We start from the raw sequence: 27,854 nt of genomic DNA on the forward strand, positions 1-27,854 counted from the left end.
TGACAAATGTGCAGATGGCTAATGAATATCTGCTCCTTGAACTCTGGTAGTATTTGGAAAGCAGGGAAAGATGTGTGATGCTAAGGAAGGTGAGTGCTTTCCACATTTTGACCGTCACTGTATGAGGATGGTTCATCCTCTGTGTGAAGGTGAGGTTATATTGCAATATATATCGTCGATGGTAAGAGTAGTTATTCCTGAAGGTGAGTATGAAGAAGGGGAGAGATGGCAGCTGTCTTCACCGACATCCTACATGCACCTAACCCAGATCTCATGCTGTTTAGCTCAGGTAATAAACATGTGCTTGTATTTGAGAAATTGGAATGTGTTTCCCTACACAGTGTCTAAATTTGCATGTATATTTTTGCATCTCTGGATGGTCAGTCATGTTCAGGGGCAACTCCTGGGATATACAGACCTGGTATTCGTGTCATGGAGGAAGCCTCATGTTATTTTTAAAAAGCGTCACTGATATGCTGGATTTGGGCTGCAAAACCTCTGCTGTTATTTTCCAGTGCAAAACTCTTGCAAGGATGGAAAAGTAAGGAGACATTGGCAGCAAACCATGCATTTGTGCTTCCTGGTGAGCAAAGGGTGACAAATGGCTGTGGTGCCGCTGATCATATCCAAGGTCAGCAGCCTGGCTGCCATCCAGGAGCAGCCCCATTGTTTGGGGTGGAAATTTGGGTTGTGCCAAGCATTGAAGCAGTCTTAGAAATACAGGAAAAACTTTGCATGCAGTGTTTTTTGCAGATTGGGTAATTATTTTGGGGGGCAGGGAAGTGCTGTGTTTTTGCAAGCATGCTTCTGAGCTGAGTTGTATGGGACTCAGCAGCCCAGTGTTGCAACATCTGAGCATGGAGTGCAATACCCCTTCTCACTAATCTTGTTAGTTTTGCTGTGGGTGTGGTACATGTCCCCGGGGAGGTTTGTGGTGGTTTCCATGGCCTCTCTCAGCCTTCCCAAGGCTGCTGACACCTGCCAGCATACCGGGTGCTGGGGGAGATCTTTTGACCCTTTTTAAGGTCTAAATCTCGCATATGGTGATGTATTTGTGTCCCTGTATTGAAACGTGAAGGGAGTGTGAACGATCTGTGCAGGCAGAAGGACGTAGAGCGTGAGGCAGGATCAGGCCTGGCTCTTGCCCTCAGCTCACGGTGGCGGCCATCATGGTGGCCCGGTTGCCATGGCGACGGCGGCAGGGATGGGGAGGCACTGCGAAATGGCGCCTTGGGGATGCGTGAGGCCACGGTGGCAGGGTGCAGCCCTCGTCACAGCAACCTGGGCTTAGATCTCAATTTAATTAATCCCCTCTCCACAGCGGAATAACCCTCACCATCACAGGGCAGCTCAAGGGCCTTGGTGAATCACAGGTGGCGGGCAATATAATACACGCTTTCAAATAAAGAATAAGTTAAAAAAGCAAAAAATGTTCTCTGGCAGGCTCAGACAGGTAGGCTGCATGACAAACTATGGTTTCATACATGCAGAACAAATGTCCTGTGAGAAACGAGAGCTGCAGTCTGCACTGACACAGAGCTGTGTTGTGCTGCCAGGCCAGTTGCTTGGAAAAAGGGGAGGAAAAAAAAAAGCAAAAAACAAAACAAACAACAAGGAAATCAGTAGGGAGTCAGCTGGCTTTGGTTTCACAGGGGTTTCCCTGGCTACTGCAGGGTACAGGGAGGAGCAAAGGGATGGGTGTGCAGACCCAGGTCCCTTGGCTCTGTAAATAACTTTACTGCTTTATTGCAAGAACCAGCAGCATATGAGGTGGTGAAGTTGTTCCTGGCTCAGTTGCATGTGTTGCAGGGGGGATTACTAAATGAGTAATGTATATTATGTTCTGATTTTTGAGGATTGCTGGTGAAAAGGTAATACCATGAGAGCCTTCCTAAGGAGCTCAGATGGGTGTTTTCAGCTGAAGCCACAAACAACCACGATCGGGAGACACGAAGGGTCAGACATCGTGCTGAAGGTATGAGAAAGCTGCGGGACTCCTGGGTGGACAGTGGGTGGAGAAGTTATTGGTTGGGAATTAGAGGGAGAGGAGTCTGGTTGTGCTGGCAGACAGCTCTGTCATTAGTGAGGGTGCAGGTAGGGTGATGGACTGCAATTCAAAAATGCAAAGCATAGAGTCTAACAGCCTATTTGCATGCTTTGGATGCAGGTGGGGTGGTGCACAGCAAGCCTAAATGCCAAGAGTAGTGGCTAACAGCATATTCACATGGAGAAGTACAGCAAGGAGAGGAGGGCTGGGCAAATCGGCAGCAGTAACACAGCTCTGGTTGCTTTCTGAGGTTTTTGTCTCTTGCTCGCTGATCGGTTTTGTCAGTCTGCAGGGGTAGAGGATCATCACGCGGCCCTCGAGTTCGCAGGCTGGGAGAATGGCTTTGTCCTGCAGGACCTCAATTCTCCCCAGGGCACCTTTGTGAACGGCTGCCAGGTGCAAAACGCGGCTGTGCGAGTGAGCCCAGGCGACATCCTGCACTTCGGGGCACAGGGAGCATCCTTTGAGCTAGTGGTCGATGGAGTCCCCCAGGTAAAGCAAATGCTGGCTACCAAGGCTGTTAAATGGGCATGTGACTGTCAGGCAGCCACCTTGCTTTAGCCATTCATGGCTGCTCATAGAAGGAGGGGAAAAAAAAAATACCCACCAACAAGAGCCCAGCTGTATGTGGTGTGGAGGGGAGCTGTGCTTCAGAGGAATCAGGGCATGCTCTCTGGAGCAGGCTTGTTTCTTAAATCATCAGGAAGCGTGAGGGAGAAATAAAAAGCTCGAGCTCCCTCTGCTGAAAAAACTCAGGCACCTCAGTAGGGTGAAGAAAGCATGGAGCAGGTTTCCTAACAGCAAGGCCAACATAACAACAGAGGTAGGTCTTGGGAAGTTGTGAAAGCGTTGGAAAATGACCTTTACCTGTGTTTCCATTTAATCTTTCTTCAGAGGCCACTTAGTAACGGACTAGCATTAAAGATCCAGCTGAGAGCAAATGAAAAAATGAAGGCATTGCTGGTGCTTTGCTTGGCAATGCTGCGCACAGCTGCAGACTCCGTGTTGTTCTGCACAGCAAGGCCAAAGCATCACAGCTTGTCTTGTGGGCATGACAGAAATCCCAAGCAATGGTAAACATGGAAGGAATGCGATCCAATGCAGTGATTCCCCAGGAAAAGTACCAAGGCAGAATGGCAGTGGAGGTTGTTGAGCTTCTGGGTTATTAGAGTATACAGATCCCTATGATTTGTATTGTTGCGTCATTGAGGAATCCTAGACAATAGAAACTGAGCAAGAGTGCTGGAAAATTGTGTGTGTGGCGTGCCAGGTAGTGGCGTGCTGCTGAGTCTGGCCTTGTAGCCCAGCCTATGCATGATTCAAATGTAATGCAGGCCATTTGTTCACCCAGGTACTGTTTTATTTATGTCTCAGCAAGGTTCCTGGTGTAGTGAGATGACCTTGTGAATCCTAATGAGGCCAGAAATCTTAGGCCAAGGGGAAAAAAAATGCATTGCTGCAGGATGAAGCTGTGCAGCTGGCGTGCAAATTCTGGGCAGGTAAAGCTTGCTCCTGCTGAAGCACCAAGCATTTTAATTTCCTAAAGTGTGTGCGTAGCCTGCACACAAAAATGCAGTTATGCACAGTAGCACAGAAGAAGCACTGTCAGTGCCTCTTTATTGCTCTGGGCTTTATGATCCTTATTTGATATACTAGCTTTGAAGCCTGACACCGCTGACTGCAGAGAGTAAATCACTTCTATATTTCACTGTGTGAAGTGTTTAGTGTTTAATATAGGGAGGCCTCTCTCTCTCTCATTTTCAGTGGTATTAAAGATGAACATGTTTTAAAGAAGAGCAGCACCCGGCTAAGAGAGCTAAGTTCTCCATTATGAAAAATAAATCCAAAGCTCTGAAAGTGTAACAGCATGTAAAGCAGACTGGCAATCTCTGCCTTTTCTTGTCAGCATTAGAAATGGAGGGTGGCTGTGCTTTATGCAGCAGCAGGTCAACCGCAGCTAGTGCCTTACTGCAGCTTTCTCCCTTGTCTGGAAAATCAGCAAGCTCCAAGCCGTGCCGGGGCTGAGGCCACGTTGCCAGATATTTATTTATGGGCTGGCATAACTTGAAATTGAGGGCTGCTTCTCAGCCAGTGTGCAGGACCTTAACGTTGGCTTGTCTTCATGATAGCTAAAAGTGATACTTATAGGGATAATAGCATAAGGAGTCCTAATTACATGTCGGACATGCACAGTGTAAGGCTGGGGAAATGTGATTGCAAGGCAGGTGTGCAATGAGAGGCTTTGTTTCAGGATATCAAAAGAGAGAAATGACAGTGTAGAAGTGCTTGTGTGTGTTCCAGGAAAAACCCAGAACGAGCGCATCCAAATTTTGCAAATGACACACAGAATGAGGGTAGTCTGGTCTAGAGAGGGACTGAAGAGCTCCAATAACGTCAAAGCCCCAAAATGTGTATATTGCAGGTAAGCATTTAGGCTTCAGGCTACCGATCCGATCAAATGACCATGGGAATGGGAAAGGACTGGAAGTATGCTTCCACTCAGGCCTGTACCTGTATTTAATGTTACATCTTTGCACACACGCATCAGGGGCTGGAAAGCCTTCTTATGCTCTTGCTAATAACACAGTCTCTTTCCACCGCAGACGTCCTATCCGCCAGTGAAACGTCGCACAGCATGGGCTGGGCAGCTCCAGGTGGCTGCAAATCCCCAGCGCTGCTCTGCCGTGTCTCCTGCCCATCTCCCATTGCTGCAGTCCCAGCATCGCCCCAGCACTTGGAGCAGCTGGGCTCCTGCCGTGGCCAGCCCCGTGCCCCATCCGCCGCTCCAGAAGCGACCCCTGAGCGCCTGGACCAGGAGTGCGACTGCCTCCAGCCCCCCAGATGCTTTCAGTTGGCGCCCCACAGAGAGGCCAGGTACTTCCTGATGGCTGCAGGAGTTAGTCGTAATATGACAGCAAAGAAATCGTTGGTGCCAAGCAGGAAGACCGCTTCCACCCATGCTTTCCCAGCAGTTTGTAGCCTTATGTCCTCTCAGATCAACTCAGCACTGAGCAGAGCTGATCAGAGCAGAGATGTTTTTGATTCGTGCCGATAAATGACGAGTGTCGCAGGCAATTGGTTGTGAGTCCTTGTCATGTGAAGCTAATCGGGGTCTGTGTGCCATCGGTGGTATTTGGGTCGGTTAGGAAACGTGCCATGACAACCTACAGGGAAAGCCATTGCCTCGGTAACTTCGGTGGCATTTCCTCTTCCTTGTTCCTCGTGTGTGATCCCGAAGGCGATTACAGACTTTATCTTCATCGATGATTCATGCACCTATTCCAGTCTGTTTGTAGTGGTGGGTTGGTTCCTTTGATGTGTGGTTCCTGGCTGCCTCCAGCAAAGGAACATAAAAGTAGATCTGTATCTGATATGTTTCTTTAAAGTGAAATATGCTATAGAAGTGAAGCAAAGGCAAGGGTTTGTGGGTATGAACTGATGGAACAGTATAACTATGGAAGAAGATTGTTGCCATGAAGGTAGTTTGTTATATCAGGATACATGATCTCGTGGTTTTTGTGGTTTCATAGAATGTCCTGAGTTGGAAGGAACCCACAAAGATCATCAAGTCCAGCTCCTGGTTCCACACAGAAGCACTCAAAAATTAAGCCGTATATCAGTAGTGTTTGTGCTTTATTTTGTGTTTTTAACAGTCAGAGGGAATAGAAAGTCACTAGTAAACTGCCAGATTATACCTAGTGCTCCAGAGCAAAGGACATTACTGTGCAGTCACAGCTGCACAGCATAAAGCCACGCACACAACTTGAAATCCCAGTGAAGGTGACAGGAATGAAGCTCGTGCTCCAAGGTAGCACAACTTCATTTGATTTTTGAAATAGAGCCAAAGGGATCTGTGTGTGTTAATCCTAGTGAACTTTTAACTATTCCCATGCTGTAAGCAATGCAAATTGACCTTCTTTCTTTGCGGCTGGACAGGGTTAAAAACTCAGAGAAGCCTTCAGTTCTGTGTCTGTGTGCCTTGGAGGCTTTGTTTCCCAGAGTTGTATTATTCCTCTCTATTGTGTAGACTGTTTGCACTGGTGGGGATCTTTGTAGTGCCAAACAGGTGGCTAGTGTGTGAGTGTGAGCCAAGCTTCAGACTGTAAAGTAGCCACTGCCCGCAAGTAGGTTTTGGACAAGTGAGAGAGAACCTCACAAAGCGCTACTCCTGCCTCCTCATACAGCACTATTTTCTTATATTTCTTATATTTTATATGTATATTTCTTATACAGCTACTATATTCTTTTCTATCTTTCAGCCTGGACCACAACCTCAGGCAATGATCCAAGTAGTGGGGCAGGAGCCCCTTTCCTGAGGATTCATAGCGTGGATTGCCTTCTGCAGGAAAAGGTGATGCTGCGGAAAGGGTGAGGGATGCAGCTCATGGTCCTGCCCTGGGGAAAAGTGTGGTGAGAGCGATTGTATGGGCTGGTAGAGGACAAAGTGTGCAAAATGTGTGTGTGTGTGTGACCAAGAGTCCCAGCAATGTGCAGGGAACTGGGAACCACTGGGTGCGTGGAGGACCTGGGTTCTCTGGGAATTCAGGGGGTGAGGAGGGAGAAGGCATCAGCTGTGTCTGAAAAGCATGGGTGTCACAGGGTGACTGCAGTGTGCTGTTAATGAGAGAAGGCTATCCTCATCCAAAACTGTGTGCTTTATGGAAATTAAGCAGTTACCCTATAGAAGCAGGCAGCCTGGTGTCTGTAACTGCAGACTGACAGACGGCACATGGAACCTGCCCGCAGGATGAAAAGCTGCTGAGACTGGAAAAGGAAATCAGTCGTCTCTCCGGTTTTGAAGCAGAATCAAAGCAGAAAGATACAGTGATAAGGAGTCTTCAGGACAAAATTGCAGCGATGGCCAAGACCATGGCCCAGGCTGCTGCTAGAAGTGATGTGGAGCTGACCCAAAAGCTTCTAACATTTGACAGAGAAATCAGAGCCAAAACAGAAGAGATTAAAACCTTAAAGGAACAGGTACACGGTGCCTAAACAGGCACACTCTGTTGAAAATAGTGTTCTGATACATACGGGTTTTGAACTGAGCACCTCATTCAGAGGGGGAGGAGGAGGTAGCATGTGTGGAATGAAGGGGAACGAGAGAGGTGGTTTTAGTTGGTTGCCATGTTTTACCCACATGATTGCTTGTTTGGTAATTTTCCCATAACGAAGCTGGGAATCAAATTTCCCATTTATGTGGTAGGACCTGTGATGCTGTGGTGGGAAGAGAAACATAAGTCTGAACTACTTTTGGTGGAGAAAAGCCATGTGCAATCCCTCTAGGCCAGGCTGCCTGACCCTTTTTCTCCCCCATGCCTCTCTTCCCCCAAGAACAGAGCCAGCATTTGCATTTGCAGGGGACATTATGGTCCCAAGGGCAAAGAAGCCCTTTGGCATCCAAGTGAAAAGAGGTGGCCAGGCAGAAGGACATGGCCATATTGGTGTCCTGTCCAGGGATATGCTATTATGTTATAGGTGGGAAGTCAATTCCTACTTTCTGCTTTTTGCCTGTGGGGTGGTGATGTGCAGAAGTAGACAGTGCAGATTATTCTCTGCTCCTGATACTGTGCTTGTGGCAGAAACACGAGTGTGACTGCTAACACCTATGGATCTGCGTTTGTGAGCAATAAGTATATATGCAGAGCGAAGGCTATAAATCTAAGGATATTTCTGCCTGTTTCTGCAGTAGCACTATCCACCAGCCCAAGCTGTATGTTCTCGGGATTATAGCCAGCATGAGACATTGTCTCTTTGTGCCTTTGATATCAGGCTTTTGGTGTGAACGGCCAAAATGTTGATAGGCAGATCCTGTCCAAAGCAATTACTCCAAAGAATTAGCCCAGGATAGTAATGAGTAACCTGACCAAACTGTGACTGTCTTTGAGGGTTCATGAAAAGTTAATGGCAGTCAGAAACCAGTGCAGTCTCTGTGAAGCTTGGGAGGAGCTGAGTTTGCATTTAAAACAAAAGCAAGCGTATTGGAGCCACAAAGTTACCTGGTGAGGAACATTAAGTTATTTTCTGTATTTTAGATCAGTGACTTGCAGAAAGATTCAAGTGAAATTTTTAGCCATTCTCTTTATGAAAGAGACCTGGAAATTGGAAGCCTGAGAAAAGAAAGCGAGAAGCTAAAGAAGGATCACGCTTTGACCACAGGTATTTTTGCCTTGATATTTCATGGGAGCTCCTCACAGAGGCATGAAACAGCTGAGGGCTGGCTTTGGAAAGTGACCACGCATTTGCAAGATTTTCTGGCAGCAGCTACTTTGTAGTGGCTGGGAAAAATTGTCCCACTTCATGTTCTGTTTCTTGAAGCTCTGTGGGATTTGCAGGTAGTTGCTGGCATAAGGAGCCCCACAGGAGTGAGGGAGGAAGTGAAGACAGAAGGCAGAGAGTGATGGGACAGAACTGTGTTAAAAAGAAAGCACAGCATAAAGTGCTGACTGCAGGGCAAAGCCCCGAGCTGCTCAGATTGGGTTCTGCTGGTTGGACTGCAGAAGCCTGTGCATGCTCTTTGCACACTCATTGTCAGGCTCTGAGTTACCACATGGCTGCAAAGGCTGCCTCTAACCACAAGCCTGTTCCAATTGCCTTTATCTCAGCACTTATCATTCCCTAGGAATGTGATGTGAACATAAAATAGTTGCTGTTTTTCCCCAAACAGCCATTGGCTGTGCGCTGAGATTAGTGAAACTGTTCTGCGTCGTTTCTGTGGTCCGAGGTAATCTGCTCATAACAGTGCTTAGCAGGGAGAAGAGCTCAGAGCATTGGCCCCAACGCAGAAATGTAAGGGAAACAGATCTGTAAGAGAGCTGCTCGTCCTCCTGGGAGCATATGCTGCAGGGCCCGTGGGGACTTGTTAACAATGTTGTCGTGGAATAATGTCCAGCACGGCTTGCCAAGAGCTGGAGCCACTCTCCAAGTCAGACAGTTGTCAGATGGAGACTCGCCACTCGGTGCCCAGAGGGCTTCTGCAGGGAAATGCTTTGGTTTCCTCTTGCCCAAATTGTTTTCCACAGGTCTAGTGACCAGCCTGCAAAGGGAGATTGCTGCGAAGGAGCAGAAAATTCAGCAACTCAAGCAGGACATGGAGAAAATAAAGAAGGCAAACAGAGAAAAGGACAACCAGCTGGCAGTTGTGTCTGCCAAGGTTAGCACCCCAGTGACGTGCTCTGTAAGTGAAGGTCTCATACACGGGCTAGCATGGAAAAGTAAGATCCAGAGGGTCTCACTTCTCTCTGGTAAGGACTGAAGCAGCTATTTTAGCAGCTGTGTAACAGGGACAGTGGTAACTGCTGGGTCCTGACTGCATGTAAGTAGCAGTCGCAGGAAGCCAGAGCTGTGTCTCTGAGATGTAACAGCGACGGAGCAGCGGCTGCGTACGTTGTGAAATGCCTGCCGTGAGGTGTCAGGTTCACCAGATGAATCCCCCTCCTTGTTCTATGTGCAGGTACTTGGTGACCTGAATTTCTGGGAACACTGTAGCTGTTTGTATGCTCAAGGCACTTGTGCCAAGATCCTGCTGAGAAGCCATGGAAACCCGGTCTTAAGGATGCACCCTGCAACCAAGCCTGTTTTTTCCCCATAAAGAAAACTGCCTGTGTAGCAGGTTGTTTGTCTGTGTATTTTGCAGCTCCCTGCTTGAGTGGCAAAGCTGCATAATCTGCATAATAAGTGTGGAGCGGGTGCAGCATTGTGGCTGGCTGACGAGGCAGTGATCCAGGAGATTGTAGTGACTTTCATTGATTTCTGAGGAATGGCTGAAAGTTAAGGGGCCCTTGGGGTGCAGGAAGGGGTCCCTGCCCCTGGCAGCCTGTTCCCGGTGGAGTTGCTTTCTGGATGGCAGAAGCAGGATGCGCCCCACCCTGCTGAGGGTCAGCTCTTTGTAACTGATGGAAATGGGATAGGTGTGAGCAGCAGTTAGGGGCTGGGGGGGAGAGTGGGCGTCCCAGGAGAGCATGCTGCTTGGTGGCTGGTGGCACACTTCATGCGTGGAGAGTCAGAGAGCACATCCCCCTGCAGCCCCCACTGCTGCAGGGATGTCGGAATGACCTGGGGTGAGGGAGGAGCTGTGTTTGTGCACAGGCTCTTGAGATCTGTGCACTGGTGGCAATTGGAATAGGGCCACGCTCAGAAACCCAGGCGCTCAGAAGAGGAACTGAAAAGCACCCTGTAGTGTGTTAGCTTGGAAATATCTGTTCACGCCATGGTTCAGGTTACCGTGGATGTCTTGGAAAAAGCTTTTGGTTCCATTTGTCCATTCCTCTGTTGCTGTTACACTTTTGCTAAGGCCCAATGAATTTCTCTCTGTAGGGTATTTGCTGCAGATGATTTCTTTTCTCTCAGCCAGGCTATAATTTAGATATGGGCCTATCCAGGTGCTGGTACTGTCATGTTCTCAGTGTCTCGATTGCCCTGTTGTGGACACTCTGCCACCCATTAGGCATCTGAGCACTTAGCTGTGCTGTAGTACTGAAGGGTATGTTGACATTTCCATCAGAAATGACAGTATCTGGCCAGCCTGATATTTTTTTCCATTGGTTGCTGTTCATTCTAGTGCTCTAGACTTAAAGAGGAAATGAAGCGTGAACTCGGAGAGAGGGACGTGACTACGTACCAAAAAGTGAGTTTCCAGTCATTCGGGGTGATGTAGCACACCAGAAAGTAGCAATTGCAAAAATGTGCCGTCCAGAGAATATTACTAGACGTTGTAAGAAGAGCATTTTGAATCGGGCTCCTGTAAAGGAAGGGATGTAACGTGCATAACCAAGTGGAGAAATGTAAACTCCTGGAAAAAATAAACTGAAGTTCAAAAAAAAAAAAAAAAGGAAAAACTGAATCTAAGTTCGGGAGAGCACTGTCAGAAGTAAGAGGTCGAGTCAATCTATCAGCTGTAAAGAGAAGCTGGAAGAAAAGACTGGGATAAATGAAATGGGATAGATAGGGAGAATATCTTGCTTGTTGAAATTCTCCAAGAAAAACAATAGTGAACTCCTCCTTTCTGGGGACTCTTGCAGCGCCTTGGAGAGCTGGAGTGTGACCTGAAGGGCTTGCAGGAAGAAGTCCAGAAATATCGCATTGAGCAGGAAACCATCCAAACCAAGCTGTCTGAGAAAACAAAGGTAAACCTTCATGTCAAAAGTTAGCAGGTTAGTGGTCTGTATAATTGGGAAGTAAAATGTGCAGCTTCCCACTTGTCAGCCAGGATGAAAAGACTGCTCACTCTGGCAGCGGAGGCTTTGCAATAGGAAATGCTCCGCTGCATAGGAAGTAATTTGTGCACCCAGTCCTGCTGTCCCCCAGCAATACCAATTCCCCAGGGCCCACAGCGTGCCCATGGCAGCAAAACAGGAACCGAAACAGGAGACCTGAGTAGTGTATTAGAAACTCTAGGGTGGATGATGTCCCAGGGACCAAAGCCAAGCCAAAAAGCTGTGGGCAAAGCTGCAAACCCACTCCCTGCAAAAGGATAAAAATATCTCTCCTGGTACCTCAGAGCTGAGGTAGAGGTGTGTCTGATGTGGATGGTGGAGGCAGAAATGCTTGTGGCATCACTTTCTGGTAGCACTTTAATAATCAAAGGCTTTTGTTGTTTCAGGCTGAAGAGGAGCTGAAAAACGCCTGTGAAAGGAAATCTCTGCAGTTACAGGAGATGGGGCGCAGGGAGCGCCTGCTGAAATCTGACGTGGATCGTGCCAAAGTGCAGGTAGGAGGAGGAGTGGGAGTTTCTTGCCACACGGGCCAGAGGCAACAAAAGGACTGTTTCTCTCATGGGGAAGGACGTTGTACTGGCGAAAGGCAGAATGTGAGTTCTGGGAAGGAAAAACTGAGCACCAAAGTCTGGCACAGGTCTTATCTCTTTGGCCTGCTCAGCATGAGAGGCTTATCGGAAGGATTTGTTTAGTCATCACAAAAGATTCAGAGCCTAATAGGAGACAGAAACGTAGTGGGTTCTCTGTGATCAGAGTCACATTCTCTGGGACCTGTGCAAGCCCTCCTGTGAGTCTCTGAAATGCTGCTCAGTGCAGAGACAGCTCCTTGCAAAGTAACATGGTGTATTTAAAGGCAAGCTCTGTATCAGCAACACAGCCCAGCGATGTTGCCTTGTTTGCAGAGCCATGCCACCTGCTACAGCTTTTGACTGTGTTTGTCACTGGCTGACTGTAGCAAAGGTCCTGCCCTCAGCATGGGAGGAAATTCTGCATTCTTTGTGTTGACACGTGTCTGACAGCTGGGCTAGATGGCCGTGACACAGCTATGCTGTGCATGAGAAGGTTGTGTCCTGCGTTAAACTGCAACGCACAGCTTTTGCTAGCCTGATTTTGCTAGAAAGCTCAGTCAGCGAGAGGCAGAAAAGGCTTCTTTTCTGAAAGCTGTGAGATTAAATGTCTGGAAATTACCCCCCTGTTTTGTGCTTGTTGTGGAGCCGATGGCAACCTCAGTCTTTTAAGGACAGATGGAGACTTAGCAGTACGGAGCAGGAACTCCCCCAGCCCACACACGCTCAGCCTTTGTCCAAGCCCCAGGAGGAACCGGTGCCAGCTAGGAAACGGTGTGGTAAAGACCTAGCCTCAGAGGAAACGTTGCACGTCCTGTTCCGAGAAGATGCCGTGGGTGGCATCCGCAGCTGCCCCCAGCCTGGGCTGTTTCACAGGAGGACGTAGCCGTGGCTTTCTGGGGACGTTACTGTTACAAGAACTAAATATGGGCTCTGTGAGCTCAAAATCTGAAAATGGCAAAGTGAGAAGTCCCTCTGGGGATGTCTTTTCATGGTGGTAGTGGTGCCTGGCTCTTTTGGTCTCCTCTGGTTCCTTTTGCATGACCATGGTCCGTGTCCATCATCGCTCTGCCCGCTCGTTTGGGGTTCCATATTGGTGGTCCTGACTACACAGCGAAGTCTCGGAGGGAGTTGCCTGTGGGTATTTCTGTACCTAAAAACATGGCCCCAAAGTCTGTTGTTTGCTCCCATTATACGGCAGCAGGTTCTTACCAGGCAGCAGGTTCTTTCTGCAGCCTTTGGGAGGCAGTGGGAGACGGTCGTGCATCAGCTCCCTGCCAGCAAGGCCAACGTGAAAGGCTCTCCCAGGATCCACGGTAGGGATTACACCTTGCACCTCGCTGGAGGTGTAATTAACCGGATTAAGTGCAGCACCTTGCTGCCAGCAGGGTGTCAGCCATTGGGTTAAAAGAAGAAAGGAGGGGGTGTGGTGAATTGTTAGGGCAGAGAATGGTGTATGAGCTAGGGATGCCCAGAGAGGAGTGCGAGCGCACGCACAGGGCCTCGGTGCCTGAGGTGGCAGAGAGTTCTAAAGTAGAAGCATTACTCCTTCTCTCCTCTCCTTGGATCCTCCCAGCCACAATAAAATCAGGCTATGGTAAGGAAGCAGTGCAAGAAATGCACAGGGATGCTCTCTCCATTGATTGTTGTAGGGTTTTGCAGAGCAACAAAGTGGGGTTTTTGTCGATTCTCAGTGACTGTGGCTTTTCTGTGTTAATCTCTGCTGTAGCTGGCATCTTTCAAAACTCAAGTGGTGCAAGTCTGCCTCCCACAAGCAGCAGGAGAGGCAGGGAAGGCCCTCACCATCCAGCAGGTGAGTGCAGACGTGGTCACACATTGATGCTCATCGCCTCCACAGCCCGCCAGGGCTCGAGGCTGCTGCAGAACAGCCCCAGCACCTGCACTGTGTGCAGTAGGGCTGTTGTTGTCCAGCTCTTCCACATCACAAGCGATGGTGCAGCTACCCCAAGTAGATGATGTTGCACTGTGATGTTAAGGAAGTGGGGCCCCACTTTGTTTGGGGCTCCCCCAAAGTTTGGGTGTAGTCATGGGGCTTCGTCAGGGAAAAGCCCAGGAGGTTGATGTGGCTAGCGTATTCCAGCAGGTTTTGATTGCTGCCCAAAATCTCTGTCCCCAGGGGATTTTCCCTCAGCTGAAAAAGGGTTTTGGCATGGCGCTTTCTTCTCCTCTTCCTTCCCGTACTTCTGGCAGGTACTCGAGAAGGTCAGGCAGATCTGTGAGGAGAACCAACAAAGTCAGGAAAGAGAGAAGCGTCTACAGGAGGAAATAAGTGCCAGGCTCTCGAAGGAAAAGGAGGTGTCTGAAAATGTCAAGGTGTTCAAGGAATCAGTGCGTGAGCTCCAGGTCAGTCATCTAAACACTGTTCACAAAGTTTCAGCTGGGAAAAATGTGGCACGAAGCATTTTATTGGCCTTGAGGACAGGTCAGAGAAAAGATGACGCATGTCCAGCAGCGCTAGCAAGCGTAGTGCCCTCAGCTTTGCCCTGAAAAACGTTGGTTTGAAAGGAACAGAACCCTTCACACCAGCCTCCTCCCCTGGACCTTTCCTACCCAAATATATCAGCCCATGAAGGTGCTTGGTGAATAAAGAAATCTCCGGGCTTTCACAGATGTCTTGTTACTTGTGCAGTCACAGAAGACCGTGCGTTATGGAGGCTGACGTGCTCATTGGCCTTACTGTTTTTAGGCTTTCCTGGGGACCTCGTTCTGCAGCAACAGCTTGAGGAGGGAGCTGTGCAAGTTCGAGGCTGTGCTTGTGGACCCCTTGGTGTTGGACGTGCAGGCAGCTGTGGTGGAAATTGCTCACGTGGCCCTGTCGTGGCTGGAGGGAGCGGAGCAGCTGCTGGCAAGCGCAGGGTTGGACCTGCCCACCTCTGGCAAAGGTGTCTGTCCCACGGGGAGTGGGCATCTTAACTCTCCTGTTCACAGGGGTCTTTCCTCGAAGGAAAACAGGACAAGTGGGTGTTTGTCTGTGGGCTGTATTGTCTGCAGATGATGGACTTTGTCTGTAGACGTCGTGGTTATTCAGTGATAGTGGTTTGCTTGTTTCCCTTGGTGGGATATTGGTAATGATTCTTAGCAGCAGCTGTAGCAGTGCTGAGTGTTGCGGGCTCAGACACAAGCTTGTCTCAAGGTAAGGAATTTTTGTCTTACCTCTGCTGGGGAGCAGCAGAGCAATTGCTGTGTTGAATTTGCCGGAAAGGAGTTAATGTGAAGGGTGCGTGGAAACTGAAGCGGGCTGTTAGAGCGTAGGTCTGTGTCAAAGCATCCCGTGATGCGCTGCCGGTGCGATGCAGTGTGAGCGTGGATGAGTCACTGCCCCGGCAGCCGGGTGGGCGAGGAGCATGGCTCACGCTGGCAGCACACAGGGGTGGAAGGCACAGAAGTGCCGTGGCCAGTGCAGAGGAGCTGTAGGGCTGCTGTGGTTAGCAGACAGTAATCGTAGCACCAGGAACCTCGCGAGGCTACATACTGCAAGAGGTCAGCCTGCCTTGGCTCCCGGAGAAGCGTTGGGCTTAGAGAAGAAGGGGTGATGCAGCGAACTGGGTGACAGTGTTTGACAAGGAAAATGTAGTCTCCTGGTGAGAACAGGAATCTGGGGTTTGCGCCAAGTCAGCCTCCGTTCCTGAGACATCTGGGTGGTGGCAGCGATTCAGTCAATGCCGAGGCTGAATGTGAAGCCCGCGCGCCCAGCAGTGGGAAGGTGCCGTGCTCCTAGCAGGTGCTGCGGGGGCCCTTGGCTGCCCCCTGGCATCCCTTCCAAGGGATGTCTAAGCCTGAACCCCAGAGCAGGAGTTGAGGGAGAGTCTCTGGGTGCAGGACAGAATTGTTGCCTTTAATTTCCTGAGGGCTGATAGCAGTAAATCCACTGCCCAGCACAGAGAGGAAAACCCACAGGGGCTGTTTTCTGTAATCCTGTCTAGCACTTGGTCTTCCCATGGACTTCCCATTGCGCTCTTTCTTCTCTCTGCTGTGTATGGAGGAATGGAGACATCTGGCGAGGAGGGTGAGGGCTAGGGTTGAAGGTCAGCTGCGCTGAAACACTGGTTGAAAGAAGACAAGTAGTGTCCTCAGGCCTTTGAGGACTCCTCAGGTGCTAAAAATGGGTTGTCTGAGAAGCCCTTGCAGTAATACTCCATGTGCTTTTGCAGGATTGACAGCCTGTTTCAGGAGGTTGTTGGAAAATAATCAGGAAACCATGCAAAGGAATGAAATGTTACAGGTAAAACTCTATCTATGTCCATAAACCCATGTGAGTTGGGGATCTTTGCATCAGTAAATATGGTGGCTTTTTTTTGCTCTGCTGCTCACGCACTCCTTTCGGTGCCGTGGTATCTACCATTTCCCCATAGGCCCAATTAGAGGAAATCCGGGAGTCACAGGATGCTTTGCTGCAGGAGCGCCTGAGAGACCAGAAAGTGAAATACGAGCAAGACCTACAGATAAAAATCAATCAAATCATATTGGAAAAGGAGGAGGAGAAAAAAGAGGTATGGCAACAGGGTGGTTTTTCAGGCATAGGTCTGTCAAGCAGGAAATCTAGGTCTATGTAATGGTGTTGCCTAGTGAGAGAAAGAATTGTCTAGCCCCCAAATCCAAAATGTCTGAGGACAAGGATGCATCTCAGATATCTCCTTGTGCTGACACGGGTGAATTAAACCCCCTGAATTACATTACACCATATTACTGAAAAGCATCTGAGCAGTGGCAGAGTTCATTGCTACTGGTAAATCCCTGTGAGAAAGCTGTGAGCAAGGAGCATCATCCAGACACGGAAGCATAGGAAGACATCTCTTTTTCAGTAGTCAATTAATGCAAAGCACAAGCAGGCTTCTGTGCAAGCCTTTGGAGCAGGTAGGGCAGCTTCGTGGCTGGTTAGACTCCTCCTTTGAGTCACCTGAAGTCCAGCCAAGCTTTTTTCCCATGACATGCCTTGTTCCAGGGCAGTGACCCTGTTGGTTGCTTTCCTCATCTGAGTCAAGATAGTTTGCCTTACAGTCCAGTTTTATCTTTGTCAAAATTGTTGGCTGTTAATTCTCAGATTATGAAGAGCGCTGCTGCGAAGGAGAAGGACAAGTGTGAGAAATACATGGATGAAGAAAAGAAGATAGTCCAGGACTTGGAGAGCCGCCTGAGAAGTATGACTGAGGTCAGTGATGTGCATGGGGATGTGTGGTGGTTTTACTCAGTTGGGCGGTCGAGCTCCACCTCAGCCGCTCTCTCACTCCTCCTCCTCAAAGGGAAAGGGGGAGAAAATACGATGCAAAAGGCTCAAGGGTAAATTAAGGTAATTACATGCTCCACCATGGTCCTCACCACAGGCCGCAGGGGACTTCTGCTCCGGCGCCTGGAGCACCTCTCCCCCTCCTTCTGCATGGACCTTGGAGCCTGCAAGGCTGTTTCTCACTCCTCTTTCTCTCCCAGATGCTGTGTAGCTGCAATTTTTTTTCCCTTTCTTAAATATGCTCTCACAGAGGTGCAGACAACATCACTTATTGGCTCAGCTCTGGTCAGCAGCGGGGCCCTTACCTAACATGGGGCAGCTTCTGGATTCTTCTTACAGAAGCCACCCCTATGGCCCCCTGCTACTGAAACCTTGCCACATAAACCCACTGCAGGATGTAAAGCAGAAGTGATTACAGATGGGACTGTTAAAGCTGAGAGCACTCTGTGGTGTCATGGCCCGTGTGGTCAGGGTCTGTTGTCAGACTTTTTTTCCCCCACAAACATACGCAGATGCATATTTCCAGAGAGAAAAGTGGATCCTTGCAAGTGGGGCCTCTTCTCAAGCACTGCGTTTTTCCTCCTGCAGATAACGGAAACAAAGTCCAAAGAGCAGGAGGTTACAGATCTCAAACTGAGGGAAGCTGCGCGCAACCTGGAGGAAACCACAGCGCGAGAGGTAGCTCTGGTAACCCCTCTGCACGCAGAGGATGTGACATAGATGTGGTTTTGTTGCATGAGGTTTCTTTGTTCCCTCCTGACTAGTGGGGCCTCCATACCCTACAAACCCTGCAGCCTCCATGCCCTACAGACCTCTAGAAAACGGAGGAGCTGGCTTCCCTCTAACGTTAGCACTCAGCAGGAGCAAGTCTTGGCCTAAGTCATACACCAGTGCCTTGCAATGTAAAGCCCTGGCTTGCTGTATGAGCACACTCATAACAAAATCTTCAGGCTTTGTAATTCCCATGCCTGTGGAAACCCTGCTAGGTCCCAAAAGAGAGGACGATCCCGAGGGGACACCCAGGGCACAGCCACCAGCCCGGTGGAGGCGGAGGACTGCAGCAGTGGGAGCCTGAAGAGCACAAAGTTGGTAGCACAGAGCCCAGGCGAGCCGTGCAGTGCAGATGTCCCCGTCCTTGTCTCTCTGTGGGCAAAGCCAAGCAGGCTGCGTGGTGGATAAGTGCTAGTGCAGCTTGTGCTGTTACAGAGGGAAGGAGGCAAGAGCAGAGCACTGGAGACTGCGTTCCTTCACCCTGTCTTCCTGACTGGTAGCCAGAAGAGATGATGCGCATCATGTTCCTGAAGAATAATGTACAAAACATGCAACCAAAGCCACGTGTCTTGTTTCCTAGATGATGTTAAAGCAGCAGGTGCTCAGGCAAGATGAGCAGCTCAAGATCATTCAGGAGGAGAGCGAGGTACTGAAGCAGAAAGTCCAGGAAGAAATAGCAGGATATAAAGAGCAAATTAAGCAACATGCTCGGACAATTGTTGCTTTAGAAGACAGCCTGCTGGAGGCTGAGCAGCAGCAGAAGACGCTTGAGAAGGAAAATATCATGCTTCTGGAAAAAATAGAAGGTAGCTAAGGCTTGCATGGGCTGCGTGTGTACTGGGGACACCCTCAGCAAATGTGAAAGTAAATAGAGAAGGAGTAGTGGTGCCATGAAAGGCATTGCATGGGGGGTGTTGCTTTGAGGTTTCTCCTAGTGTAGGAAGAGCCCTGCTGTGATGCCTTGAAGGATCTCTTTCACTGTGAGTTGCCAGATATTTTTTGGAGTCTTTGATGCCTACTGGTAGTGCACTACAGGCACAGATAAGGTGTTCCCACTTGAGAAGGGTTCTTTGCCCTCCAAAATGACAAGGCTGGAGTGCTTCTGGCTGCACACAAGCCAGGAAGGACTTGAGGGACTGTCTAAACACCACTAGGTCAGGGCCCAAAGACACGTAGCTTTCCAGGGAAGACTGGTTTCAGTCTTTGAAGCTGTCCTGAAGGAGAGGATCTATGGAGCATTGCCCTAGTAAGGCAATGTGGTTGCAAGCCACGATGTGTTCTCACAGCAGTGTCCTGCCTGGCCGTTCCTGGATCTAAGCAGCCAACACATGCAGACAAAGACCCCCACAGCAAGGCTCAGCCCAGCTGCTGTGGGGGCGTTCACTGACAGCATGCTGTGAGGCAGCAGCCCCCCAGCATGGGCATTACCAACAAGTGATGTTCTGTCGTTGTTGTCTCCTGCAGGACTTCAGGGTGATGCCTGCAGGGCGACGTTGGGAGCATCACAGGAGGCCTCTTTCACCGAGGAGTCTCACCATTGTATTCTGTAAGCTGATGCCGAGCACTTGCTGATGGTGGTCTGGTTCAGAGGGGCTTAGAGAGCAGGCGTTGTCACCAGGAGAGCTTAAGGAAGGCAAGGGGGCCTGCAGCAGCCTGCCCTGAACTCTTCTCTGTCTCTGATGGTGGAAAGAGTCCTTAGGTTATGCTGAGACAGCCTGAGGTTTATGTAGTTTCAAAAACCTCTTAGTGTGTCTGGAAAGACATCTGCGAAGGAAACCATCCCCCTTTGCTGTGTGGGGTGGGGAGACTGGAACAGAGATCCTGAGAAAGGATCGGGCACCATCACGGTGATGCCAGTGTGACAGCGATTGCTGCCTGCCCACGAGCTGCCCACGGAGCCCCCTGGGTGGGGGCTGAGGCTGCTGGCAGCAGCAGCAGCAGGTAGGGGAAGACCAGTGCACCAGTGCCTCCCGTTTATTCGGCGTGGTGCTGTGAGTCGGGCGGTCTGCAGGGAGGAGCAGCGTATGGGTTATCGGCTGTGCTGTTCTGAGGGCTCGGGGTAAGGAAGGGAGAGCAGGCAAAGCCTAGCAGCACAGGCTGGAATGAAGGCAGCTGAGCTGTGGCTTGAAAAAAAGAGTACATATCAGTAATAAGATGCAGTTAAAGAATGTATGTGCAGGCTCTGTAAAATCTGCCCAAGGAACTGTGAGTGTTGCACGCCTCTTTCTTGTGAATTTCAGAGAAGAGCTGGCTGCTGCACAGAACATGCTCCTGGCCAAAGAGGCTGCTATTGCCAGGTTAACGAAGGAGCTCTCAGAAACCCAAGCCAGGATGTCGGACATGAGAGGTTAGTGAAATGGAGCATGTGGCTTCTGGCCGGCAGGTACACCTCCCCGTCCCTCCAGAGCTGTACCAAGACTGGGTGCTAGTAGAAGGGCACACGCAGGTGGTGGATAAATAGACATCACTTTCCTAAAACGATGCTGTTGCTCAGCCCTGGGCAAAGCAGGCTGGCTGTTCCCTTTGGCTAGGTAAATTCCGCACTGTCCTCTGCTAGGATGAACCTAAGTGATAGCAGTGGCAGCGTTCAGATGCCCTGCTGGAGATTGGTTGCCCAGAACAGAGCCTTTCTTTGTCAAAATCATGCATGTGGGTGTCATGTCACTAAGAACTGCTGATAGCCCAAAACCCACGAAACTTTGCCGTGCTTAGGAGAGCTCAGCGAGAAGCAGAAGGCGGAGCTGGAGTGGAGCCTGGTCCAGGTGAAGAGCCAGGAGCGGGACTTGAACGCGCTGAGGGAGAAGCTGTCGGAGATGTCCACGCTTGTGGCTAAGAAGGATCGAGAGCTGAAAGCAGCAGCTGCAGAGTTAAGGTACGAGCCGCCAGGAGCTGCTGGCTTGCAAAAGTTGACCTGTAGATTCCCAGCAGGTGACTGCATGTAGATATCTCCCCTGGGGCAAAAGGTATGGTCGAATGCAAAAGACTCAAACAGAATCACATGTTTTCTATGGAAATGTCGCATGTTCTGAAACGGGGGCTGTGAGGAGCTCCTGCCTATGGACTTGTAACAGAATAGCAACTCAGTAATGTGCTCCCACCCACGCTGTGGACGTTGTCCAGGTTGTTGCTCTGTGCAAGCTGTTGGGTTGACCCTCATCCGTCACAGTTGTACAGCAACACTTTTGTCTCTTGGCACAGGCAAGCCCAAGAAGACCGCAAAGCGCTGCAGGATGCATCCCGAGAAACGGCACAAGAGCCGGAGACTCTTCTGCAGACGCAGGCACGGGTGACACCTGCCACGGTGGAGGAAGCCTCTGAGACGGTAAGGCTGCAGGGAGGCCACCAGAAACCGCAGAAGAAGCGGAACATGCAGCTCAGAAACGAAGGAAGCAGCGCTCACCAAGTCCCAAGAGAGCACAGGATAGCCCAGACACGTCCTTGAGGGTTTCAAGGAGCTGGGCTGAGAACGTAGGAGAAGCACTAAACCCATCCAGAAAGTGGGAGAATGGGGACAACGTGCAGTTTGTGTCATTCCTCTTTTCTTGGTTTTCTTGCTGAAAATAGGTTGCTTGGGTGATCTGCTCCCATTTCTGCTGCTGCCTTGGCGTGCACCTGCCAACAAACAGTGAAGGTCAGGATCTCAGTCCCACTTGTGAGAGTGTTTGCTGAGATTATCTATCAGGTTTCCAAGGGTTCTCCATAAAAGCATTTTGTGTAGTTGTGGTGAGGGTTGGCAACGCGTAGCAAAGCCTCGTGCCTTACTAGGTGAGTTGGGAGCAAAAAGGGAGCTGCACGGGACGACTGGACGTCCTTTCACTGGACATCCTTTCCTTAGCAAGGGCAGCTGGTGCTGGCATGCCTGCTTGAGAGCAGGGCAGCAGTGCCCTCCGTGCTCCTGCGCTGGCATTTCTGCCGGCTAATCAGCTGATGTTTGTACAGCACTTTGGAAATGTGAAGTGTTGTGTGTGCTAATGGCTGTTCAAATTGCCAATTAGAGTGGGTAACAGCTCAGTAAAAGAGCTGTAAGTCTTCCCAACCTTCTGCAACCTTGCTTGACCGTGGATGCCAGCTGTGTCAGCCACACAGGAGCGAGTCCGCTTTAACGTGTGAGAGTAGGGTGTTTTGTTGTACAGGAAAAGGAGAAATGGTCCTAGTTCTCCTGTGCTGACTCACCGCCTGAATTCCCTACTTTTAGAGATCTGAATAAATCAAAGGTGGCTCCAGGAGCAGATGGAGGGACTGTAGAAATGGTACAGCCTGTACCACAACAGTGGCAGACGCCGTGCCAGCTCGAGAGGCTGGCTTGCTGTTGGCGAAGTGGTGACTCACGGCTGGCTGAGGAGCAGGAGGTGTCGCCATCCTCTCCTGCAGGAAGGCGGGCCGGGAAGCACAGAGCTCTGCGGGTGCAGCTGCTGATGGGGAGCACGGTGCTTCTCCAGGCAGTTGGCAGCTCTCACATGCAGTGTGCAGGTTTTGGTAGCACACTCACCCAGTTCTGTGCCTACGGCTGGTCGTTGCCATCGGGCAGCGTGCTCGATGGGGCTGGGAGGGCCCGATGCGTGTGTGCGCATGGATCTGTTATAAAAGAGAATAATGCATGAGGATCGTGTAGAAATGCAGGCCAGCAAGTGAATCAAAAATAGCAAATGCACTTCTTTAGCATGAAATAGTCACACAAAATTCCCGGGTGGCCTCAGAGCCAAGCACCATGCACCTCCCAGCTCCCCAGGGTGTTGTCAGGGCTTACGGCCTCCAGCGGGCTGCGACTGGTGCAGCGGAGCATGAAGCTGGTATCTGCTGCTTCAAATCCCCAGGGAGGCTGTGCTGCAAACTGGGGCATGTCCCCTGTTTTCTGCGACAAGAGTGTTGCTCCTGGTGTGTCCCAAGTGCCCGGTGTTATTCAGAAAGGCTGTTTTCACTGCAGCCAAGCACCCGCCAGGCTCGCAGGGCAGTGCGGGGTTCAGTCTGGGTGAAAACCAGATGTGCTTTGAATTTCAGGAGCCAGCTTTGGACCTGGCTGACCTGGGTGCGAAATGCAGAGGCCTCAGGCACGAGGAAACAATCCAGCGCCAAAAAGAAGGCTTGGTGGAGCTCCGGGAAAGGATCAAGCTGCTGGAGAAGATGCGGTCCTTGAGTAAGTGCGGCACGATGTGCTTTTGCTAGAAATGGAAGGGGCATCCACACGTCCAGCTGGCATTGCGAGGTGCAGGGGACAAAATGAGAGCAGCTGCGTGGTAACTGGCACACGTTAGGCATCTGAGGCGTGGAGTCAGCAAAAAGGCAGCTGGCAAAGGGTTTTGAAGCCGTAGCCACAATGCTGCGGAGTCGGGCACGGCATGGATGCCCAGCTCAGCAGGCATTTGCTCCTGCACTGGGGTGCAACTCTCCTCCCGTCAAGAGAGAAAACAGCTTGGTAAAACTTGTCCTTCACCAGGCTCTTTCCGTCATGGGTATCCCTGTGCCTGGAGCAGTACTGGAAAGCAACACCATCTCTGTAGTGAGAGCTGTGGAGTAGCAGTTTGTGGTGCAGCCTCTGCAATTCCACTTCCAGAATGTGTAGCACTGCTACTCGTGGAGAGAAACCAAATCCCAAAAGCCACGAGAGCGATGCCTGCAGGAAGGGCTGCAGCATGCTGTGGTCCGTAGCCTGTTCTGCAGGCGTTGTGCGTTCCCTGAAAGGGAAAACCTGGCAAGCCTGAGTCGTTGCTGTTCTCTGAAGCCACAAAGTGTCCTAAGTGAGAGAGTAACGACTCCGTGGGTGTTTGGTTTCCTCCAGCTGTCATGAGCAAGGCTGCTGAGCCACTCGTAGTCCAGAAGACAGACTTGCCAGAGAAGAGAGCCCAGAAAGCAGGCCTCGAGAAGGAAGCGGCACCGCTGGCGGGAGCAAAAATGAAGTGCAGCAAGGTAAGAAGGAACCCGTGGTTTGTTGTGTTTATTGGGAAATGTATTTGGTGGAATGGGCAGATTGAGGCCTTTGGATAAAAGAGGGAAGGCGGGAAAAAAAAAAGCCAGGTGGGAGGCACGAAGTCTGTCGGTATATAACAGGCAGCACGTGCAGGGAGGATCGTAGGTCCTGTAAGGTGCAGCGCTGTGCCCAGCATCATTGGCTCGGCGCTGCTCAGCGGGGCCATGGCCTGACCTCGGTGAAGGTGTTGCCTGCAGCACTGTGAGCATGGCTTTCCCATGCAGCAGAAGGGAAAGTTGAGGCTGTGAACCATCAAGTGAGGAGGTGGGTGAGCTCTGTTGGTCTTTCCTTGTCTGTGCAGTGTCTGGGCCGTTTTCCTGACGGGTGCTCACACGTGACCGCCCACGAGACAGCAAGCTTGGAGGTGTTGGAAGCATTAGACCTCGGGGAGAGGATGGTACGCCACCAGGAGATGTGGTAAAACTGTGCCGAGCACTCACAGATGATAGATCACTTTGCAGAAAGAAGGAGAGGGTGTCTGGGTGCTGCAGAGTGCCAGGCACTGCCTCCAGGTGAAGGCTGTGTGGCAGGACCCAGCAAGAGGCAAGCACCTGCCCGGACGTGTCTGGCCTCTTGAGTTCTTCTCCCCTTCCCACCTAGAGGCTCTGGGGGTGTTCCCGTGGAAAGCAGGGTTAAGCTTACAGGATGGGTTGTGTGCATGAGGGAATCTGCCGCAACCAACCTAACGCACCTGGGGAATGATGAGAGAGAAGCTGTGGAGCGATAGACATGGCTGGCACAGGAGATAGACATCGCTAGAGAAGGGATCGAGCTGTGTGAGAGGGCCTCCTTCCTCTGAAACGTATTGCCAAGGAGGAGAAATAGCATGCCTTGTGCAGAGAAAGAGCTGGACCGGGGAGTCTGTGTGTGGGAAACCAACGTCGGTGTGCAAGTGGCTGCTCTGGGGTCTGGTTGTGCTGCTCCAGGTGCGGCGCTGCTGCCGGTTCTCTGCCTACAGGGATGAATGGAGGCCCATCTGGACGATTCATGTGGGGAAAGTACGCGTGGCGGTGAAACAAAGGGGAGCACACGCAGCAGTTTACATGAGACGTGTGAATCTCTTGAAACATGAAAGCAGAATGGAAGCAGATGGCTGAGTGGTGTGATCGTACTGGAAGTAAGACTTGGCAGGAACAGTAATTAATGCATTCCCTATTCTTCTCGCAGTACCTGGACTTAATTTGTGCTCTGGGAAGTCTGATGAATATGGAGGAGCTGGCAGGAATGCAGTCTGTGCAGCATCTTCCCCAGGAAGAGAGGGAAAAAGTAGGGCAACAGAGACGGAAGGACTTCGAGCTGTTGTACGAGAAAATCAGCAAGCTCAAGAGTCGCCTGGAAAAGAAAGAGGAATTGCTCAAAGACTACGAGGCCCGCATCGAGCAGCTCAGGTACAGCGAGGGGACGGGGCTGTCGCAGGATGGAAGTCACAGCCACTGCTCTGCAGCACGATGTGGTGGTGGGGAAAGCAGCAGGGTGAAACCTTGCAGTCAGTGAACTCTCATGCTTTGGGGTCTGCCTGGGAAGGCTCTTGTGGTTACGGCCTCCTGTTTTTTGAAACAGAGAACTACGAGGGAAATCTCTCTGTAAGATGGCCGGACTGTGGTGGTATCTGCTGTGCTGTAGGGACTGTGTTTCCAGGGCCAGTGCAGGCATGGAAACTTCTGGGACAGGCTGGCAGGTGTGAGGCAACAAAAGGGGCAAGAAGCAGAAAATCATTCTTGTCCTAGATGGCTCTGCATGGAGCTTCATCAACAAGGAGCCAGGCAATGCTGTAGTGGTGTTAGGTGATCAGGCGTTCCTGGAGAGACTTCCTCCTACTTGCCATGAATGTGAAGGACCCTGTAACGCCTCTCTGAACAAGGAAGAAAGATGGTGAAGATGTATTGGTAGACAAAACACTGGGAAACGCCCCTAAATGAAATGTGGTTCTTGTGGTAACAGAAAATATCCAGACAGCTCAAAACACCAAAGCACTGGGCTCTGCTCTCTGAGCACGTGGTGACAGGCTCTAAAATGACACGGAAGGGCTGATGGCTAAGGCAGTGTGTGTGTGACAAGGGGTCTGCTATGGGGTGTGAAGGGGGAAAGCTTCAAAGGGAGGCTGCGTCCCAGGCCCAGCACAGGCAGGAGAGGGTGATGGCACAGTGTAAAGAAAGGGAGCAGGGAAGATGCTCGTTAGAATATGTGCTGATGTCAGCACAGTGCTAGACACACTGCCTATGGACACACCTGAGTAGCACAGGGCTCCTAGGAGGGATGTGAGCTTGATCTGCTTGAGAGCTTGTTCTTCTCTCACGGTCACAGCTCGGCTTGGGGGGAAAGGCCCACACGGGTGTTTCATGCAGGCTGAATGAGGAGTCCTTGCAAACGTGCCAGGAGGAGATGTTGAAACTGGAAGATGAAGTCTACAGGGAAGCAGAAGAGAAAGCTCTGCTAAGAGAGGCTCTGGAGAGGACCCAGGTCCAGCTGGGGCAGGAGAAGAGGCTGAATCGAGCGGTGAAGCAGCGCAAGGTAAGAGGGGCCAGGTGAGGTGAGCCTCTGCGCACAGAGAGGCGTCCGTGTGGGTGGTGTAGGCGAGCCTGCATGGCACGGTCTGACTGCTCAGCTGGTGTGAAGACAGCCCAGGCAGCTCGTGCAAGGAGAAGTAAAATGATTGATGGTTTTATCCAGAGCATTGAAGAGGACAAGGAGAAAAGAAAGGAGAAGGTGCCTCCTGGCTGTGCCCACTCTTCCAGAGGACGAGGCGGGAAGGTACGGCACGCTCTGGTCACTTGCCTGTACGCATTGAAGGGGAAGCACAGCAGGGCAAGGAAGGGAGGTGTCCGCAGCCCCAGCGAGCATCTCTCATCTTAGGGGAAGACCCCTGGTTTAGTGCCACACTCTTTGTGAGATGGTTGCATGTGGTGGGTCTGTCCGTGCCCTGCTGGAGCAGCGGTGAGTAACGTCCAGCCGCTGTGCGTCACACGGCAGCCAGCTCCAGCCTTTGCCACACCACGGCCGTGAAGCCTGTCCCCACTTCTTGAGAGGTTGTCCCTACGGCTGGGGCCCCTCGGGGCTGGCATGCAGCGTCCCCCATGCTGTAGTGAAACCTGACACGGCAGGGACGTGGGGAGACTGGATAAGCCAAAGGGAGCTGGGAGATAGCAGAGCCCAAAGGTGGCTCTGTTGGGTTGTGCTGGGGCAAGCACAGAAGTGGCGAGGCAAAAATGGATGCCATCCAAAGGGATCTGGACAAGCTAGAAAAGTGCGTCCGTGTGAACCTAGTGAGGTCCAACAAGTCCAAGTGCAAGGTGCTGCATCTAGGTTGGGGCAACCCCTGACGTGAGCACAGAGTGGGTGAAGAACTCACTGAGAGCAGCTCTGCAGAGAGGGACTTGGGGGTTCTGGTTAGGAGGAAATTCTTCACTTAGGGTGGGGAGGCACTGGCACAGGCTGCCCAGAGAAGCTGTGGATGCCCCACCCCTGGAGATGTTCAAGGCCAGGCTGGATGAGGCCCTGGGCAACCTGATCTACTGGGTGTCATCCCTGCCCATGGCAGGGGGCTGGAACCAGATGATCTTTAAGGTCCCTTCCAACCCTGACCATTCCCTGGTTCTATGGAGATGGGCTGAGCTTCTTGTGGGCTCGCACAAGAGAAGCACTGGTGCAACGAGCCTCTGTTTTTCAGCTTGGACCCCAGCCATCGGTGCCAGCAAAGCTGAAGACCAAGGAATGCCCAGCAGAACTGTCAGAGGTGACGGGTGGCACATAGGAGTGCCACCCCATGGGCCTTTTGCTCACAGAGGAGAATGGCAGGAACGCGCCATTGCGTGTAGGACTCGGGTTTGGGTACAGCACCAGGTGGGCAGGTGGTTGGAAGAACCTGTGCGAGAGGATCCCGTGGTGTCCGCTGGGACTACTGGAGGGACTGTGAAGCAACACAGGGCCTTGGAAGTCCTGCAGGACTTGTACCACAGCACACGGTGCGGTTTGTAGAAGAGAAAAGGTGGTGTGAATACAGCCTGGTGAGCGCGTGTGAGGTTGATTTCTGGTGCATGACTTCCCCGCT

At 51.0% G+C, this 27,854-nt stretch overlaps 1 protein-coding gene across 2 annotated transcripts; it reads left to right on the top strand.

Annotated features, from left to right (window-relative positions):
* Window positions 1-490: 490 nt before the first annotated feature.
* On the top strand, window positions 491-27,821 carry FHAD1 (forkhead associated phosphopeptide binding domain 1). 2 transcript variants are annotated; one of them, XM_040533529.1, is made up of 29 exons: window positions 491-1,975; window positions 2,333-2,539; window positions 4,651-4,921; window positions 6,307-6,398; window positions 6,794-7,024; window positions 8,080-8,203; window positions 9,067-9,221; window positions 10,605-10,670; window positions 11,065-11,169; window positions 11,646-11,753; window positions 13,555-13,638; window positions 14,037-14,189; window positions 14,533-14,728; window positions 15,998-16,068; window positions 16,199-16,336; window positions 16,888-16,995; window positions 17,659-17,748; window positions 18,422-18,647; window positions 19,306-19,387; window positions 20,082-20,188; window positions 20,554-20,713; window positions 21,040-21,163; window positions 22,840-22,975; window positions 23,618-23,745; window positions 24,108-24,203; window positions 24,974-25,194; window positions 26,152-26,317; window positions 26,477-26,557; window positions 27,474-27,821. In XM_040533529.1, exons 1-29 carry the CDS (start codon window positions 1,880-1,882, stop codon window positions 27,555-27,557), a joined length of 3,906 nt encoding a protein of 1,301 aa, XP_040389463.1. In that variant the 5' UTR covers window positions 491-1,879; the 3' UTR covers window positions 27,558-27,821. The 2 variants fall into 2 exon arrangements, with proteins under 2 accessions (XP_040389463.1, XP_040389464.1); XM_040533530.1 differs by lacking the exon at window positions 26,477-26,557.
* Window positions 27,822-27,854: the final 33 nt, after the last annotated feature.

This window comes from Cygnus olor, chromosome 21 (genome assembly GCF_009769625.2).
Source record: "Cygnus olor isolate bCygOlo1 chromosome 21, bCygOlo1.pri.v2, whole genome shotgun sequence".
Lineage (NCBI taxonomy): Eukaryota > Metazoa > Chordata > Aves > Anseriformes > Anatidae > Cygnus > Cygnus olor.